The 16,562-nt window shown below is 52.6% G+C and overlaps 6 protein-coding genes across 6 annotated transcripts; 3 read left to right on the top strand and 3 right to left on the bottom strand.

Annotated features, from left to right (window-relative positions):
* Positions 1-116: 116 nt before the first annotated feature.
* On the bottom strand, positions 117-1,493 carry BO97DRAFT_443304 (4-nitrophenylphosphatase). The gene is made up of 5 exons (XM_025698355.1): positions 1,265-1,493; positions 1,180-1,201; positions 1,036-1,104; positions 885-976; positions 117-809 (listed from the first exon to the last, which is right to left on the bottom strand). Exons 1-5 carry the CDS (start codon positions 1,355-1,357, stop codon positions 138-140), a joined length of 948 nt encoding a protein of 315 aa, XP_025551444.1. The 5' UTR covers positions 1,358-1,493; the 3' UTR covers positions 117-137.
* Positions 1,494-1,647: 154 nt separating this feature from the next.
* BO97DRAFT_405632 (replication factor C subunit 2) lies at positions 1,648-3,321 on the bottom strand. Its single transcript, XM_025695233.1, has 4 exons — positions 3,194-3,321; positions 3,061-3,139; positions 2,191-2,994; positions 1,648-2,131 (listed from the first exon to the last, which is right to left on the bottom strand). Exons 1-4 carry the CDS (start codon positions 3,313-3,315, stop codon positions 1,967-1,969), a joined length of 1,170 nt encoding a protein of 389 aa, XP_025551445.1. The 5' UTR covers positions 3,316-3,321; the 3' UTR covers positions 1,648-1,966.
* Positions 3,322-5,561: 2,240 nt separating this feature from the next.
* On the top strand, positions 5,562-8,165 carry BO97DRAFT_65357 (WD40 repeat domain-containing protein). The gene is made up of 4 exons (XM_025700966.1): positions 5,562-6,331; positions 6,442-6,569; positions 6,619-7,205; positions 7,261-8,165. The coding sequence occupies exons 1-4, from the start codon at positions 6,015-6,017 to the stop codon at positions 8,023-8,025; spliced, it is 1,797 nt and encodes a 598-aa protein (XP_025551446.1). The 5' UTR covers positions 5,562-6,014; the 3' UTR covers positions 8,026-8,165.
* A 696-nt stretch (positions 8,166-8,861) lies between these two features.
* pdx1 (putative pyruvate dehydrogenase complex component Pdx1) lies at positions 8,862-10,464 on the bottom strand. The gene is made up of 2 exons (XM_025692724.1): positions 10,124-10,464; positions 8,862-9,936 (listed from the first exon to the last, which is right to left on the bottom strand). The coding sequence occupies exons 1-2, from the start codon at positions 10,200-10,202 to the stop codon at positions 9,098-9,100; spliced, it is 918 nt and encodes a 305-aa protein (XP_025551447.1). The 5' UTR covers positions 10,203-10,464; the 3' UTR covers positions 8,862-9,097.
* A 120-nt stretch (positions 10,465-10,584) lies between these two features.
* Positions 10,585-11,562, top strand: BO97DRAFT_478034 (uncharacterized protein; the record flags this gene model as incomplete). Its single annotated transcript, XM_025700601.1, has 2 exons — positions 10,585-10,595; positions 10,672-11,562. The coding sequence occupies exon 2, from the start codon at positions 10,696-10,698 to the stop codon at positions 11,560-11,562; it is 867 nt and encodes a 288-aa protein (XP_025551448.1). The 5' UTR covers positions 10,585-10,595; positions 10,672-10,695.
* Positions 11,563-11,915: 353 nt separating this feature from the next.
* Positions 11,916-16,287, top strand: BO97DRAFT_443309 (cohesin subunit SMC1). Its single transcript, XM_025698356.1, has 6 exons — positions 11,916-12,093; positions 12,147-12,240; positions 12,319-15,289; positions 15,342-15,649; positions 15,703-16,069; positions 16,136-16,287. Exons 1-6 carry the CDS (start codon positions 12,063-12,065, stop codon positions 16,151-16,153), a joined length of 3,789 nt encoding a protein of 1,262 aa, XP_025551449.1. The 5' UTR covers positions 11,916-12,062; the 3' UTR covers positions 16,154-16,287.
* The last annotated feature ends 275 nt before the right edge of the window (positions 16,288-16,562 follow it).

The raw sequence follows: 16,562 nt of genomic DNA on the forward strand, positions 1-16,562 counted from the left end.
CCCAGACCAACACTATATTGTACAAATAGAACAGACGCGAAGATCAAGAGACTATATACCCTCTCATATAATTCTATGGTATCACAAACACAACCCACCCTCCCTCTCTAATCCATCCCGACCAACCAACCATACACCTATTCACAACCAAGCAAATCCGCCAACCGATCCACAAAAGCCGCAGGCCTAACCTCGCCCTCCACAAATTCCTCCCTAGAACTAACACCAGTTAAAACCCCCAACGTCCCGCCCAACCTCCCCTCAATCCCAAACCTAATATCCGTATTCGCGCGATCACCCACCATACAAGCGCGGGCCCGATCAAACCGAAACCGCCCCTCAATCGCCTCCATCATCGCCTGATTCGGCTTCCCCAACGACACCGGCATCTGCCCGCCTAGCATCATAGATAGCGGGGCACTCATCGACCCGGCACCGGGGAATAAGGTCCCGGCGTTCGGCAGCGTCGAATCGATGTTCGTGGCTAGGAACACCGCGCCGCGCCGGATGTAGTGGTACGCCAGGGCCAGCTTCAGGTAGTTGATGTGGAAGTCCAGGCCCACTAGCACCACGCCTACCTCGGGGTCGAGAAGACTTTCGTCGCCGGCCGCGATGCGCTTGTAGTCGTCTGGTGTGATGAGGCGTTGGTAGGCTGGGTCCGTGCCGCCGAGGAAGGGGATGTTCTCTGCGCGGAGTTCTTGCTCGATGCCTGTTTCGCCGATTATGAAGACTTTGCGTTTGTTTGGCGGGAGGGTTAGGATGCGCGAGATGTAGATTGAGGCGCTGTAGGAGGAGGAGAAGACTTCTTCCTTTTGGGTCCGTTAGTGGGTGTGCGTGTCGCGCGGGGCAGGGTCAATGGTCGTGGGTTGGGGCTCGTAACGTACTGCGGAGCTGGGAATGCCTAGCCCTTCGAGCTTCTTCACGTAGTCGGCGCGCGATTTCGTGCTGTTGTTCGTCACGAAGACGACTTGTTTGCCTAATGGGAGCGGGGTCGGCTTTGCTTGTTCTTCGGACGGAATACTGTCCCGAACATACCTTTGCTTCTCAACAGGTCCAATGTCTCGTTGGTACCAGGAAAAAGGTGATCCCCAGACCAGAGGACGCCTAGAGAATTGATATCGGTCAGTCGGTCCTGTGGGTGTAGATTGTGGTCCCTCGAATGAGCCCGGCAATACGCACCATCACAGTCGAACAAGAACACCTAGATTGGCCACATTAGCTTCACATCTTCGACGCGATCCTGTTCAACCAGTCTCAAACTCACATCGAACTTGTCCAGGAACTCGCGGATGCCGGCGGCGTCTCCGGTTAAATAGCGGGGAGTGTGGGTGGATGCGGGGTACTCGGAGGATGCCATGATGACGGTCTATGCGGCTTTCTAAGTCTATTGCGAAAGTCTGATGTCTATACTTGCCGCACAAGAGGAGGAAGAAAGAAAGAAAGAAAAGAACAAGAAGTCAAGAACAAGTTATTGAGTCAGAAAGAGTGTTGATGCGGCGCACTGTATTCCGTCTCTCGTCCGGCGTTTCGGTGAGACAGGAAGCGGGCCGCACGTGAGGAACCGGCGATGATGGATGCACTCACTTTAAGTATATGACGTTCCTACAGCTACACGGGTCGCGTCGCAATTAAGTTGGAGAAAAGCATGCCTTTGACCTGTTCATTATATCTCATACAGTCATAATTTTTGGATTCACTCCACATGGTAGAATCGAATCTAGTGAGCGTGTCCGAGTGTCTTCCGCTGGTAACGGCTCCTCCATACTTCCGTGCTACTGGAAGTGATGCAAGGAAGAAGATGTCATCTGCGATAGCTTCAGTAAGCCGGCATTCTGTGATCATCTGTGCCGTGTCAATGATGAACGATCTCGCCAGTTCTGTGCCCATAGACTACCAGCGAGACCTGCATAGGAATAATGTCGCTCAGGGCTTAGAGAAATTAGTCGAATAGCGGAATCTCTCACGACTAAGCACCGCCGAGGATGCCGGAGATCTTGAGTGCGACATCGAGTATAGTCAAATGCTCGTCAGCTCCATCGACAAGACGACGATCCATCTCTGAGAAAACCGTCACGATCTTATTCTTCTGGATATCTGGAATGGCGTCGTTGTAAACCATGCGTCGGTACAGCTGCGCGAGGTCAGTTTAAGATTTCACCGATCATGCATCTGAAGCAGCTGTGGACACACCTGTAGGAGGAGCTGAGTGCCACTCCATCCATCGGCAGTGATATCCGTAACCACCTTAGAAACCGCATCATAGGACGATCCGATCTTCTTCGGCTGCAGCGCCTGTACTAGATCGTCCAAGACGCTTTCAGGAACGACACCGGCAATTTCCTCGATGGTCCGAACAGTGATCTGGTCCGAACTATCATCCACCATTTCCGTGTCATCATCTCCGTCCTTCTTGTCGGCCAGACCAGCCCCGACCAGCTTGGCCGCACTCTGCAAATAGGTTATGGCCCGTCGCAGATCACCCTCACTGCAGCTAATCAACTTGTCTATCACGCCCTCTTCCAATCTCAGGTTCTCCAGTTTAGCAATCTGCACCAGCCTATCCCCTGCCGCTGTGTTGTCCAGAGCCTTGAATCTGAACTTGCTGCATCGACTCGCCAGCGGTTCAATGATGCGAGTTACATAGTTACAGACCAAACAGAATCGGGTAATCCGACTGTACTGCTCCATGGTGCGACGGAGAGCTGACTGCGCGTCCTGTGTCATACTGTCCGCCTCGTCAAGGATGATGATCTTGAATGGAGGGCACGGGTATTTGGCGAGGTATTCGGCGCCCATGCCCGTCGAGTGACTGAGTTGAGCACGAGCGAAGTTCTTGATCTTGTCGCGCACAATCCCGATACCACGTTCATCCGAAGCGTTCAACTCAAGGATACGAGAGCGATAGAGGGTAGGACCGAAAAGCGATTTTGCAAGAGCAAGAATTGTGGAGGTTTTACCGGTACCGGGAGGACCATAGAAGAGCATATGGGGGAGCTAGGGATCGCTCGTCAGCGTTTCTTGGGCGGAACACGGAATTATGAAGTTCGGGGCCGGTCGTACATTAGAAGCTTGCAATGTGCGCTGAAGGACCTTTGTTGTGTGGTCTTGTGCGGCGACATCATCGAGAGTTTTGGGGCGACTATTTAGTGGTCAGTCTCTCAGGCCTTACAGGGAAAGATGGAAAACAGCTTACTATTTCTCAACCCATGGCTGCAGTCGATTCTGCTCATCCTTTCCGTCGGTTGGCTTCTGCTTGGGGGTGCCCGAAGCTGCTGCTGCAGCCCGGGCTTTATTACTGAAGAAATTGGCAGCCATTTCCAGATATTGAAGGCGGAGGTGTGGCAGGGAGGATACAGGCTCAATCCGTCGAAGCTGAGCTATGCCCGGGGAACACGCCGGCGGGAGACCGTGTCGGGGACGCGTCTCCACGTGATACGCGCTGACCGCCCGTTGTATCATTTGACCTTCCCAGGCTATCCTTATCGGATAAGTTATCATCGTATCATCGTATGGGGAGCAGTCCAACTTGGGGGCTATGATGCAAGCAAGCGTTAGCCCTTGGAGGAGGTAAATAGTCCACGCTTACAACAACACTTACTCTTTCGTCTTAAAGGCTGCGGCAACAAAATAGAGGCCTATGCCCAGAGCACTGATGATGAACAATGCCCCTGACACTATGGCTGCTTTGATCAATGTCTCGTTGGCACTCATCGCCTCGGCTACAAATCATTTGAGCTGCGAAATGTTGCTGAAGTCATGAACAAATGCCACCATCCCTGCGGTATATGCCCCCAATGACAGTATTGTTCGGGAAGGAACAGCCTGACAATAATGTGCAGCTGCGGAAGCGGCCAGCTGGTCCTCAATGGGCATTACATTACATCTGTTGAAGCGGGCGCAAAGCTTGAGGGTTAAACTAGCGCACATCAATTGTCCGCGAAGCAGCTCTATGATTGATCAATTGATCAGAGACGGCAGACGCAAGGTTCTTGAGAGTTCTAGAAAATTATGCAGATAATAAGTACCTAGTGCCCAAAGATTCCCAATACTTGCGCTACTTTGTAATCTCAAAATCCCTGCTGTGCATTGAAAGAGAGAAGCTAGAGGGTCTTGAAGAAGAGAGGCAGCATATTGCCCCTTCTAGCGCAGGCTTAATTGAACAATACCGAATCAATGTCGGTTTTGAGCAGGAAGTATTGATTCCAAAAAGTCAAAGAGTGCTCCTCAAGACTTCAAACTCAAATGAGAATCGCCGTTCAAGAGGATCGAGACAAAGATCATCAGTCCTGACCCAAGACACTCCCAGTTGTGTCAAAGAATCCCGAGTGGTCGTTGGGACTTGTCCTGATCTAGCAGGATCAAGTGGGTTCGCTCAGATTCTTGGTCCAGGCGCTATCGCCGTAGACTATCTTCTACCTTAGATCGACCGCATCATCAAAACGGGGAATTGAACGCCACTAAAGCGGCAGTTGTGACACTGGTGAGCAAGTCCAGCAGAAACTAATGCTGTGACTGGGATCGACCGCAGATTGGATCAGCCGGGGTTCTTTGGATGCAAAGTCTCCTGTTGGAGGGAGGCACTGGCCCAAGCTCCCCCTCGTCTCCTGTCGCGCGTTCTTTCGCAGGGCGCGTGGAATGAGAGGCGGTCGCGCTGCTGGTGCTCGTGGCCCTGGCACGATCGATAACAGTCGTCCTGACCCAATCACCCGGTCGGCGCTTCGCGTCAATGAATGTCATAGACGATACGCTTGGATCAGGTCTCATCCTTCGCCCAAGACGTGATCAATTCAGTGATTGCAAAAGTGAAGTTGCTCCCCATTACCGCCGCAATTTCTTGTTGTTGTTGTTATTGTTGTTGTGGGGGGGTATCGGAAATTGATAGTAGTCGGTGGTAACCAACCTGCAGCCGATAAACAATAAATTAAATCATCGGCGCCCGCGCGCGACCAACACATGACGGAGACGGGGTCCCCCAATCTTATCCTTTCCTCCCTCCTTCCATCCCTCCTTCTACACCCAATCCAGGACATTGTCCTCAGTAATGAATCTGCACCACAGTATTGATAGAATACAAAAGAGCGACTTCTCAAGAAAGGTCGACACCTCATTATACTTGATTTCTACTGGTAAAAGTAATTTTCCCAGGGGACAGACATTCATTATTCAGGGTCAATCCTGCAGCAGTGCCAGGCCAACCTCCCTGTGTTGACCCAAAACCGGTTTAGCGCCACCGACGCGTGACTGCACTGGAAGATCCCCTGCGAAACGGCCGAGTGACAGACTAACTAAAAGAGAGGGAGGGAGAGAGAGAGAGAGTGAAAGAGAGAGACAGACAGAAAGAGACAGAGTCCGGAGACAGACAGACAGACAGACAGGCGGAAAGCAAGAGTAGTCTAGGAGGGAGGGAAAACCCACTCACTCACTCACTCACTCACTCACTCACTCACTCACTCACTGCACTGCATCGTCGCCGCCAACGCTGCCCGCCGCCCGCCAGCCCTTCCTTGGATCGATCTTGTCTCAAACCCCAACAACCCTTCTTCTCCTTCTTCTTACTTCACTCACCATACCCAAGGTGGTCAGGTCAATCTCAAATGACCTCCACAATTTGTGTAATTCTACCCGCAATTCAGTCTTGGGTCTGGTGAGAGACTCCGTCTGTTCCTCCACTTGCCGCCGTTATCCTCTACAACTGCCCGCCTACTTCCCAAGTTAATTTGGTCTCATTGATCCGGAGCGGAGCACAAGGAAGGGCTCTCGCCTGTTGTCGTCAACAACCCGCCCGCCCATTGCTCACCTCACCCACGAAGCTTCAGAGCGCCGATTGATTAACCAGACATTTAAAAAGATCCTAACGGACAGACGAGAATTGCCTTGACGGTGCATTTGCCGTGCACTTCGCTGCGTTTGCGCCTCGTCGACCGTGGGGATCTGTCGCATTGACCCTACCCTGACTGAATCCCGCTTTCGACCGCCATTTGCACCTCGTGAGCATCGCTCCCTCCTTTGAAACCATGGGCGACCCCCGGAAGCTTGATCCTCCTGCTACTCGCAGCGCAGCAAGAAATGGGAAGTCGCCGGAACGTGCTGTCAATGCCTTGTCAATCGCATCGCCTCCTGGCTCAAGAACACCCCCTAGTATGCCATCAAAGAAGACCCTCTTCTACCCTGAACCGCAAGGGAGACAACAAAAGAGTCAAAGTACCTCAGAACCCATCGATCCCGATGCGCTGGCGAAGGCCTTGAAGGACTATGAGGACGCTGGGCGTCCGCGCGAGAGTACACCTGGGACCAGCCCTAGTCGGAAGAGGCAACGAGTGTATGGCGACAGGTCAGTAACACCTCAGTTCGGGCACCATTTTCGGCTCAACCCGGCCGTCCCGAACATAACTTTGAGCTACCCATTGAGCCCCTTGCTAATGTGCCTATGCCGCCCTGTAGATTTATTCCCAATCGCGAGGGGCAAGACCTTCAAGCAACCTACAGCCTCCTTCATGAAGATGGCTGTCCGTCCACTCCGTCCAAATCGAAAAAACGTGCCCCTCATTCGGAGCTTCACTTTCAGAAGAGTAAGTTGGCATACATTTATCGCTAATCCCATGACTAACGATCATCTAGCGGAAGAAGCAAACAGAATGTACTCACGGGTGCTGCGGAGTGAGCTATTCGGAAATACTGTGCCCCAAGCAGATCTGGATTCATTATTACCCGATCCACTGTTGGGGTTTACGAATGGAATCAATGATAAGACTCGCGCCCATACACCCCCGTCACATGTCGTCTCGAACCTCCCCCCAGCCAGTATCACGCCGTCTACTCCACATAAAAACCTCTTCAACTACGCCTCCTCACGCGCCGGATCCGGTCATCCGACGCCAACCAAGACACCTCGAAGTCAACATGGTCCTAATTTGAACGTCCGATCAGAGCTCTACAGCCTTTCGCCAATTCGATACGACAGCCAACGTATACTAGAAACTCCTCGCAAACAGCCTCGCTATGTTAATAAGGTACCTTACAAAGTACTTGACGCACCCGATTTGCAAGATGACTTCTATCTGAATCTCGTCGATTGGGGAAGCAGCAATGTCCTTGGTGTTGGTCTGGGAAATTCGGTCTACATGTGGAACTCACAGAGCGGAAGGGTGACGAAATTGTGCGAGCTGAAAGATGATACTGTCACGAGTGTGAGCTGGATTCAAAGGGTGAGTGCCGAATCCTTTTCAAGCAGAAGTCCTCAGTACTGAACAAACTTTTTAGGGCACCCACCTCTCCATTGGGACAGGCAAAGGACTCGTACAAATATGGGATGCAGAAAAATGTCGCCGTCTGAGAACAATGATCGGGCATACGAACAGAGTTGGAGCTCTAGCCTGGAACGACCATATTCTGACCTCCGGATCACGAGACCGCCTGATCTTTCACCGAGACGTTCGTTCACCCGACCAATTCTTGCGTCGCTTGTCTGGCCACAAGCAAGAAGTTTGCGGTCTCCGATGGAACACGGAAGATGGCCAATTAGCCTCTGGCGGCAATGACAACAAGTTGCTGGTCTGGGACAAGTTGAACGACACCCCTCTTTATCGCTTCTCCGATCATACGGCCGCCGTGAAGGCAATTGCATGGTCGCCTCACCAGCACCATCTCCTAGCATCTGGCGGTGGAACGGCGGACCGAACAATCAAGTTCTGGAACACGTCAACAGGTTCCTTAATAAAGGAGGTCGATACAGGTAGCCAAGTCTGTAACCTGGCGTGGTCGAAGAATTCAGATGAGATCATCAGCACGCATGGGTATAGTCAAAACCAGATTGTGATCTGGAAATACCCTCGTATGGAGCAGATTGTATCTCTGACCGGACATACTTTCCGTGTACTCTATCTGGCTATGAGCCCAGATGGTCAAACCGTTGTGACTGGTGCTGGCGACGAGACTCTCCGATTCTGGAAAATATTCAACAGAAGACCTGGCAGAGAGCACGGTCGTGAAGGCAGTAAGCTGGCTGAATGGGGCACTATTCGGTGACGGCCTCCCGAACCGTTCGTCTTAACACCTTTGTGCTATGTCATGCTTGACTATTTATTAGCAGTTTCCGAAATGCATTAGATCTGGCGTTCCAGGGCATTGGCGTTCATTTGATGCTGGGCATGTCCTTGGACGGTCTGGAGGATGGTCGTCTTACGGTTTTCTATCTGGCATTTCTCGCATCTTGTGGGTTTTCACAGCATTTACGTGGGCGACTTGCAAGGGTTTCATCTTTCCATGCACATTGCGCGCGCTTGAAATTTTATCTGATTCTCCTCCCATGTATTTTGGCCCATCTCTTTGTCGTCTTCCCTTTTCTATTCTTCTTCCAGGGCCTCGTTTTTATTATTCCTTTGAACTACCTCTATTACCCTTTTCTCCGGGCCTTCCTCGAGCCGCGGACTTCCGGCAAGCGCATTTTCAGTTTGATCCAAAGATACGAATCTCTCAGCACGGCGCTCATGGTGTTAGGTGAAATAAGACCGGGTTGATGTCCTTCCGATGGGCAAGAGTGGGGTTTTAGACCCCCTCTCTGGGATTATTGTCCTCTCATCCTAATGGCAGGGATGCACTTGAAATCTTTCTCCTTCCTCCCGGCCTCAATCCTCACCACTTATCCTATTTCTTGCAAATGATGAAGGGACGACATAAGTTCAACAGACCAAGCAAGCATTTATTCATATCGCGCATGGACCAGGACGGGAGCTATAACGAGGGAAAAATGTATGTGAGACAATACCGAGACCAGAATCTACTGTTTTCCTAGATGTGATACGGAGGTAATACATGGCTCGACTATAGCTCTTTTCAAGTAATTCTTTTGATTGAGATTGGTCCTTCCCGCTCACTATCGGTACATCGAATGCACCTGGGTGAATCCATTACCCGTGAGAGTTGTAAATGTTGTGTATGCTATACTAAACCGAAGCATTAGCTGTGTAGAAGACAAAAAAGCAGGGCCTCGTCCGACAAGCCCTATCATCCGTACTTACAAAGTAAAAGAAGAAAAAGATAACGTGATTCCAAAACAACGAGAACATTAACGAAGATGAAATTGGGGTCAAATGAAAATCTACAGAACAAGACGACCGGGCTCGGCGGTCAACAGAGACTTGACGCGGTCCAAGAAGACGCGGGCCCTCTTTTCGTCACCCACGGGCACCGTCAAGCTGAAGACATTGGCGGCCCCGGCGCCCACCGACGGCGCCGCCGCGACGGAAGAAACGACCTTCTTGGCAGCGGCCTTTCCACCAGCCAGGATATCGATGATGTCCTCCTTGACGGACTTAGCCGCCGCAGCTACCACTTGAGGAGCGGCCTGCACCTCCTCGGCGTTCAGCTCGGGGAAGTACTGGCCGCGGGTGGTGCGGGCGGGCTCAGCGCCCAGCACGACCTCGTCGAACAGCTCGCTGGACGTGGGCTTCTCGCGCACCGACCGCGGCAGATCCTCGTTGGCGATCTCGGTCGCACGCTCCAGGAAAGTCGACAGCGGCACCGTGATGTGCAGCTTGTCTTGCAGCCGCTTCTGCGCGTGTAGCACCGCTGCCAGCGAGATGGGCACGGCCACCCGCGTAGTCGGTGGCGGCCGGGCGATCGGGGCTGCGGCGGCGGCGGGCTCGGCGGCGACGGGCTCGGCGGCCTTGGGCGTCGGTGCTGCTGCGATCTTGATGTTGCTTAGGTCCAGGTGGCCCAGTTGCGCGATCCGCGCGGCTTGGCTTGCCGGGTACGACGCATCGATCTGGCCTAGGTAGGCGAGCACGTCGCCCTTCAGGAGGCGGCCCTTAGGCCCTGTTGCTGGGATCTTCGAGATCTCTGACTCCGGGATCCCCTTCTCGTGGAGCAGGGTGCTGACTGACGGGTAGAGGGGGTAGGCGGGGTTTTGGTATTGGACGGCGCTCGTGGAGTTTAGGCCTGTTCGGTGGGAGAGGGTTGTGTTAGTGGGGTTGTTTGAAGTTGAGAAGAAGGGGGGAAGGGGGCGTAATGAGATTGGGTTGAGAATGAGGTAGGTGTCTAGGGCTTTCGTGCATGGTGTAGTGGTAAAGCAGGCGAGTTGAGAATAGTCTCTCTCTCTCCCTTCCGGAGTCGGCGGAAAACTCACGCTTCGAAGTGCTGATCACCCGGGGCTGACGGCGGGCAAGAGCGGCCGGGAGTCGGCGCAAAGGGAAGCTGGAGGCCATCTCTGTCGTGTGGTGGGTGTGTCGTTCGCGGTAGAACCGATTCTGGGGGAGGTGAGAGAGAGGTGGTGTTCGAGGAAAGTCGCGAGAAGCACTTGCAGCTGGAAGCCCGGGAAATCAAGGTTCGGACTGAGGACCCACCACCACGATGACAGAAGGGTTCACGGAGGTCGAGAGTATCGTACCGATGTCGCGATCTGTGACTAAAAGCTGCAAGGCATCCGAGCCGGGGCAATGGCGCTGCGACGGGGGAAGTGAAGTCCGGGGATGTTGAGGTTGTTGGGAGGTTTCACCGATGGCCCGGACGGGAACATTTTTCTGCCGCGGATAACAACGGGCTTAAACGGAGTTGCGCATTCACCAGCTCAATCGCCCGCTTGCTGTGAATGGTTCAAGGTAAGATCCATTGCGCTTTTGTCGACTCTCCACAGTTATATTTGCCATGCTAACCGTTATTTACATATTGTTGTAGTGTTAGACGCGGGATTCAGCCATCATGTTTGCTACACGGCCATCCGCCATTCGGGCAATCTCCCAGCAATGTCCTCGGACTAGCTTCTCGCCAGCTGCCCATTTGTCCAGCCCAGTATGGCGGTTCTTCTCATACAGTGCTCCGCGAGCAAAGGCCGCTGTCAAGGCTAAGAATCCCGCCGCGCAGCCCAAGGTCAAGGCGCCTCCAGAAGATACATTGAGATTCGCCGGCAGACGGCCTGAGGGCTTCGGCAAATTGGAACGGAAGGTCGCAAAGACGCCTTTAGGGGAATTGGTGCTGTTCAAGGCGCCATCGCACCGCAGCTACGTTCTGGGTGCCTACGGTGTCACTGCCTTCTGCTTCGCGTACGCGGTGTACAACTCCAACATCACCTTCCGCGACCCCATCGTACCTCTCCCAATGTGGCAGCAAGTGACGTTCGGTGGTATCTGTGTCATGATGAGTGTTATGGGCACTGTGTTCTTGGCCAAAACGAACAAGTTGATCAGGGCTGTCAAGGCCGTCAACAAGAACGGCCAGACCTATGTCCGCTTCACGGTCCGCAGCTTCATTCCCTTCCGCAAACCATACGAGATCGACGTGCTTCCTCGTCAGGTTGCCTTCGCTCGTCGCTTGGTGGTTTCGCCTGACACTGCTGGTAAGAGGGATACAATTCAACAGACCGCACAGGTGAGCTTCTTCAAGGAACCTCTCAAGAAGATGAACATGTCGCTCTACAAGGTGTTTCGGTCGATTCGCCAGTTGTTCACCGGCGAGGATTTCATCCTGGTGGAAGTGCAGGGCCAAAGTGGTGAATTCCGCTTGGATTCCGCGGGGTATATTTCGCAGGACTTTTTGACCATTGGCAACCCTGTGACCGTGAGACGCTAGATGTCAGCTCTTAACCTGTTACGATATCCTTCTCTTGATGTCTGAATACTTGAAATTTGTTCCTTGTCACCGGTATACTCTTGGCATGGGGTTTTTTTTTGCATTTTCTCTTAGCCCTACTGCTGCTTTCAATAACTATGTATATATACAGAATTGAGCATTTAAGAATTAGTTTTTCATTGTAGGAAATGAATACTACTTCACGTTAGCCAGCATGGTTTGCGTGTGCTTAACCTCGGGGAGTAAGTAAATATGGCGCCCACGTGACCCTCTCCGCAGCGCGTCTTCCCCCCCAATCAACCGTCCGTGACGCGACTTCGAGATAACCAAAGTAGTGAATGCTGCGTGAGCCCCTCCACACTTGCTCCGTGCAGCCGGGCTAATCCAGCCTTCGTCCCATTCCGCGGTGGGCGCAGCTCCTCCGTTTCTCTGCATCGAATATCTGCACTTCTGAATCCGTCTCACGCGCAGTCGCTGCATCGCGACCCCTCCGTCGCAAAATGGGGAAGCTCATCCGCCTTGAGCTTTTCAGTATGAAGGACCTCATCTAGCAGCGCTACAATACCCGCTAACTATCGCCCTAGACTTCAAATCCTACAAGGGCCACCACACCCTTCTTTTCGGAGATGCGTACTTCACATCCATTATCGGGCCCAACGGGTCCGGCAAGTCGAACTCGTGCGTTGCCCGATCTCAATAACAACACCTCCGCGGCAACACGCACCGCGAAGATCATTCCGTGCTGACTTCATCCAGGATGGACGCGATCTCTTTCGTGCTCGGTATCAAATCGTCTCATCTACGATCTACGAACCTCCGCGACCTAGTCTACCGCGGCCGTGTCCTGCGCACATCCAAAGTAGATGCGAACGGCAACGTCATCGACGGGGCAGCAAACGGGGAGGAACAACCCGACGACGAAATCGACGGCGAACAGTCCCAGGACCCGAGCGGATTGAACGACCCCCGAACCGCATGGGTCATGGCCGTGTACGAGGACGATGCGGGCGAGGAGCAGCAATGGCGGCGATCGATCACCAGCCAGGGTGTCAGCGAGTACCGGATCAACAATCGCACCGTCACCGCACAGCAGTACAACGAGGCGCTCGAGGCCGAGAACATCCTGATCAAGGCGCGGAACTTCCTCGTTTTCCAGGGTGACGTTGAGGCGATTGCGTCGCAGTCTCCGAAGGATCTGACGCGGCTGATCGAGCAGATCTCGGGCAGTCTGGAGTACAAGGCCGAATATGAGCGTCTGAAAGCGGAGGCCGAGGAGGCCGCCGAATCGCAGACCGTGCAGCTTAACCGCCGCAGGGGCATCAACTCCGAGATCAAACAATACCAGGAACAGAAGCGAGAAGCTGAGAACTACGCCCGGAAGGCCGAGGAACGCGACCAGGCGATCATCACGCATATCTTGTGGAAGCTCTTCCATTTTCAACGCCTGATTGACGCATCGAGTGCTGACATCTTGAAGTACCAAGATGAGCTGAAAGAATTCCGTCGTGGAGTCGAAAAGTATGAGAAGAACGTGGAGGATGCTAAGAAGAGCCACGCCATGGTTGGTAGGGATGTTGCCAAGGCCGAGCGAAATATCTTGAAGAAGGAGAAGGACATTGAAGAGGCTGCCAATGCACTCGTACCCGTTGATGAGAAGGTCGACATCACCAGAAAGAAGGTCGATCGCTTTGCTTCTCGTATAGCAGAGATTACCCGGGAGAAAGACTCTCAATCGGCGAATGTGAAACAGCTGGAGAAGGACCTCAAGATTGTGGAGAAGGCACAGGCACAATGGGAGGCAGAGTGGCAGAAGACCATGAGCAAACAGGGTGGCCAGCTGAGCGAAGCCGATCTGCAAGAGTACGCAAAGCTCAAGGAAGAAGTCAGTAAGAGATCGTCTGCCGAGCAATTGAACCTCGACAATCTGCGCCGACAGAAGAAGACCGAAGCGGAGGCCTTGAATAGCCTCAGGAGCAAAGTCGAAGGCGCCGATTGGCAGTTTAAAACTTTGGAATCTGAGACACAGACCTTGACTGAGCGCAAGAGCTCTCTCAACGATACAGCCAAGACGGCTTCCAAGGAGATCGACCGTAAGAAGAAGGAGCTCAATGCTTTGACGTCTGAGCGCCTGCGCGTGTCTCAAATGCGGACGGAATTGGAAGAGAAGTTGCAGGTCGTTCTGAAAAAGCTGCTCGACGCCGATGATGGCCGAAAGCGGTCTGAAAGAGAGATCAGGGCTAAGGAACTGATCTCGACTCTTAAGCGCATCTTTCCGGGGGTCAAGGGCCGCGTCAGTGACCTTTGCAAGCCCAAGCAGAAGAAGTACTCCGAGGCAGTGAGCACTGTGCTGGGCCGACATTTCGACGCGATCGTTGTCGATAATGAAAAGACAGCCAAGGAATGCATTCAACATCTCCGCGATCAAAGAGCTGGCCAAGCCACGTTCATCCCCTTGGAGACAATCCAGGTCAAGGCTTTCAACTCGAACCTCAAAGGCTTGCACCGCGGCATGCGTCCAGCAATCGAAACCGTCGACTATGACGACTCGGTGGCCCGAGCCATCAGCTATGCATGCGGTAATGCAATCGTCTGCGATGATTTAGCAACGGCCAAATATCTTTGCTATGAGAGAAACGTCGATGCGAAGGCCGTCACTCTTGATGGCACTGTCATACACAAAGGCGGTTTGATGACTGGTGGTAAAGGCCCTCAACAGCACTCCAAGCGCTGGGAGGACTCTGAGGTGGAGAACTTGTACAAGCTCAAGGACAAACTGATGGCTGATCTCGCCAATTTGCCCAAGGGCCATCGCCGCGGCACTGAAGAGGAGACACTGCAAGGTGACTTGGTCGGCCTCGAGCAGCGTCTTGCCTATGCTCGGGACGAGCTCAAAGCACTTGAAAGAAACCTCGAAAGCAAGCACAGCGAATTGGAATTCGTTAGAAACCAGCTCGAAGAGATGCGGCCGAGGTTGTCCGAGCGCGAGGAGGCGTTAGAGGAACTGGATGAGACCATTGCTGCATCTCAGCAGAAGGTCAGCAGTGTAGAAGATGAAGTCTACAAGAAATTCTGCAAGCGCTTGGGTTATGCCAACATCCGTGAGTACGAAGTCCAACAGGGATCGTTGCAAGAGGAAGCAGCGCAGAAAAAGCTCGAGTTTACAACACAAAAGAGCAGGATTGAGAACCAGCTGAGCTTTGAAAGACAGCGACTGCAGGCTACGATTGACCGCGTTGCTAGCCTTCAGGCACAGCATCAACGCGATGAGGAGCTTATTCAGGAGCTTAAGGCCGAACAAGAGCGCATTAGAAACCAAATGGATCAGTACAATGCTGAGCTTGACATTCTTCGTGAACGTCTCGAAGAGCAAAAGGAGGCTTATGCGCAATCAGCCGAAAACCTGACACATCATCGCAGAGAGCTTCAAAAACGCACCAGAGAGGTCGAAGGCACCCTGAAGAATGTCAATGCCCTAGAGGCAGAGATACAACGCAATTCTTCCAGTCGATACGCTCTTCTCCGGCGTTGCAAGCTTGAAGATATCGATATCCCGCTGACAGAAGATTCCAATCCACTGGATCAACTTCCTATCGATGATTTGGTGCAAGCAGCGGATCCGGATGCCATGGATGTCGATGACGATGCCAACGGGGTTGGTGACGCATTTGGCGTCCAGGACTATGGCATCGAGGTTGACTTTGACTCCCTCGGAGAAACCCTCAAAGAGGTAAGAAATCTAGACTCGAATTTACAAAGCGTTTTTACTAACTAGCAAATAGGAGGACGACGAAAAGCTGGAAGAAGAACTGCTCGAGAAAGTCCGGTCTCTCAACAGCGAGCTCGACAAGATGGCGCCCAATACACGTGCCATGGAGCGATTAGAGAGTGTGGAGAACAAGCTTCGAGCCACGGAGAAGGACTTCGAAGACGCCCGGAAGCGTGCTCGGAAGACAAAGGAGGAGTTTGAAGATGTGATGCGTCAGCGGTCGGATCTCTTCAACAAAGCCTTCTCTCACATCTCCGAGCAAATCGGTCCCATCTATCGTGAATTGACGAAGAGTGCCAATTACCCATTGGGTGGTCAAGCGTAAGCTATGCTCAGATTTAGTTCCAGACGACCCAATGCTAACAGCGCGGCAGTTATCTGGACATCGAAGACTCGGACGAGCCCTACCTCGACGGTATCAAGTACCACGCCATGCCTCCGCTCAAGCGTTTCCGGGACATGGAGCATCTTTCTGGTGGTGAGAAGACCATGGCCGCTTTGGCTCTCTTGTTTGCCATCCATTCCTACCAGCCGTCTCCTTTCTTCGTGCTGGACGAGGTCGATGCCGCTCTCGACAACACCAACGTCGCGCGTATCGCCAACTACATTCATGATCATGCTGCTCCGGGTATGCAGTTCATCGTCATTAGTTTGAAGAACGGACTATTCCAAAACAGTGAAGCACTGGTTGGAATCTACCGAGATCAGGTGGAAAACAGCAGTAAATCTTTGACTCTTGATGTGCGATCCCCTCACCCCTTGTTACTCACGCGCTGATTGGAATACTGACTGATCTTGGCTGCACAGCTCCGTAAATACAACTGAATGATGAATCGAAAAAGGCTGGCCGGACTAAGCTTCTTGACTTTTTCTGTCATATGATGTGTAGAATATATCATTCTCTGGTTTTCTTCTTTATGAGCAAGTATGCTTTAGCTATTGTGCCACGGGATTAATGGGATTTCAATCTGCTTTCTGTTTTCACCTTTGATTTATTCTCTTTGACGCCTCCGATCGCGGACAGAAGTCCGAACCGTACGACACTCTGTACAAGCACGCTAAGCATCATTCCCCCCCAAAGCCCAGCTTCCCAAATGAAGATCCTCTCCTCACCCCCGCTATTATCCCCGCAGACACTTAGATTACATCTCTTCAAGCACGCTCTAATCCCGACACCCCGGAAGAATTCCGCCTTCATATCCGCCAATAACGCCCTTGATGATTCTTCTGGAGT

Source organism: Aspergillus homomorphus (genome assembly GCF_003184865.1).
Source record: "Aspergillus homomorphus CBS 101889 unplaced genomic scaffold BO97scaffold_18, whole genome shotgun sequence".
Classification (NCBI taxonomy): Eukaryota; Fungi; Ascomycota; class Eurotiomycetes; order Eurotiales; family Aspergillaceae; genus Aspergillus; species Aspergillus homomorphus.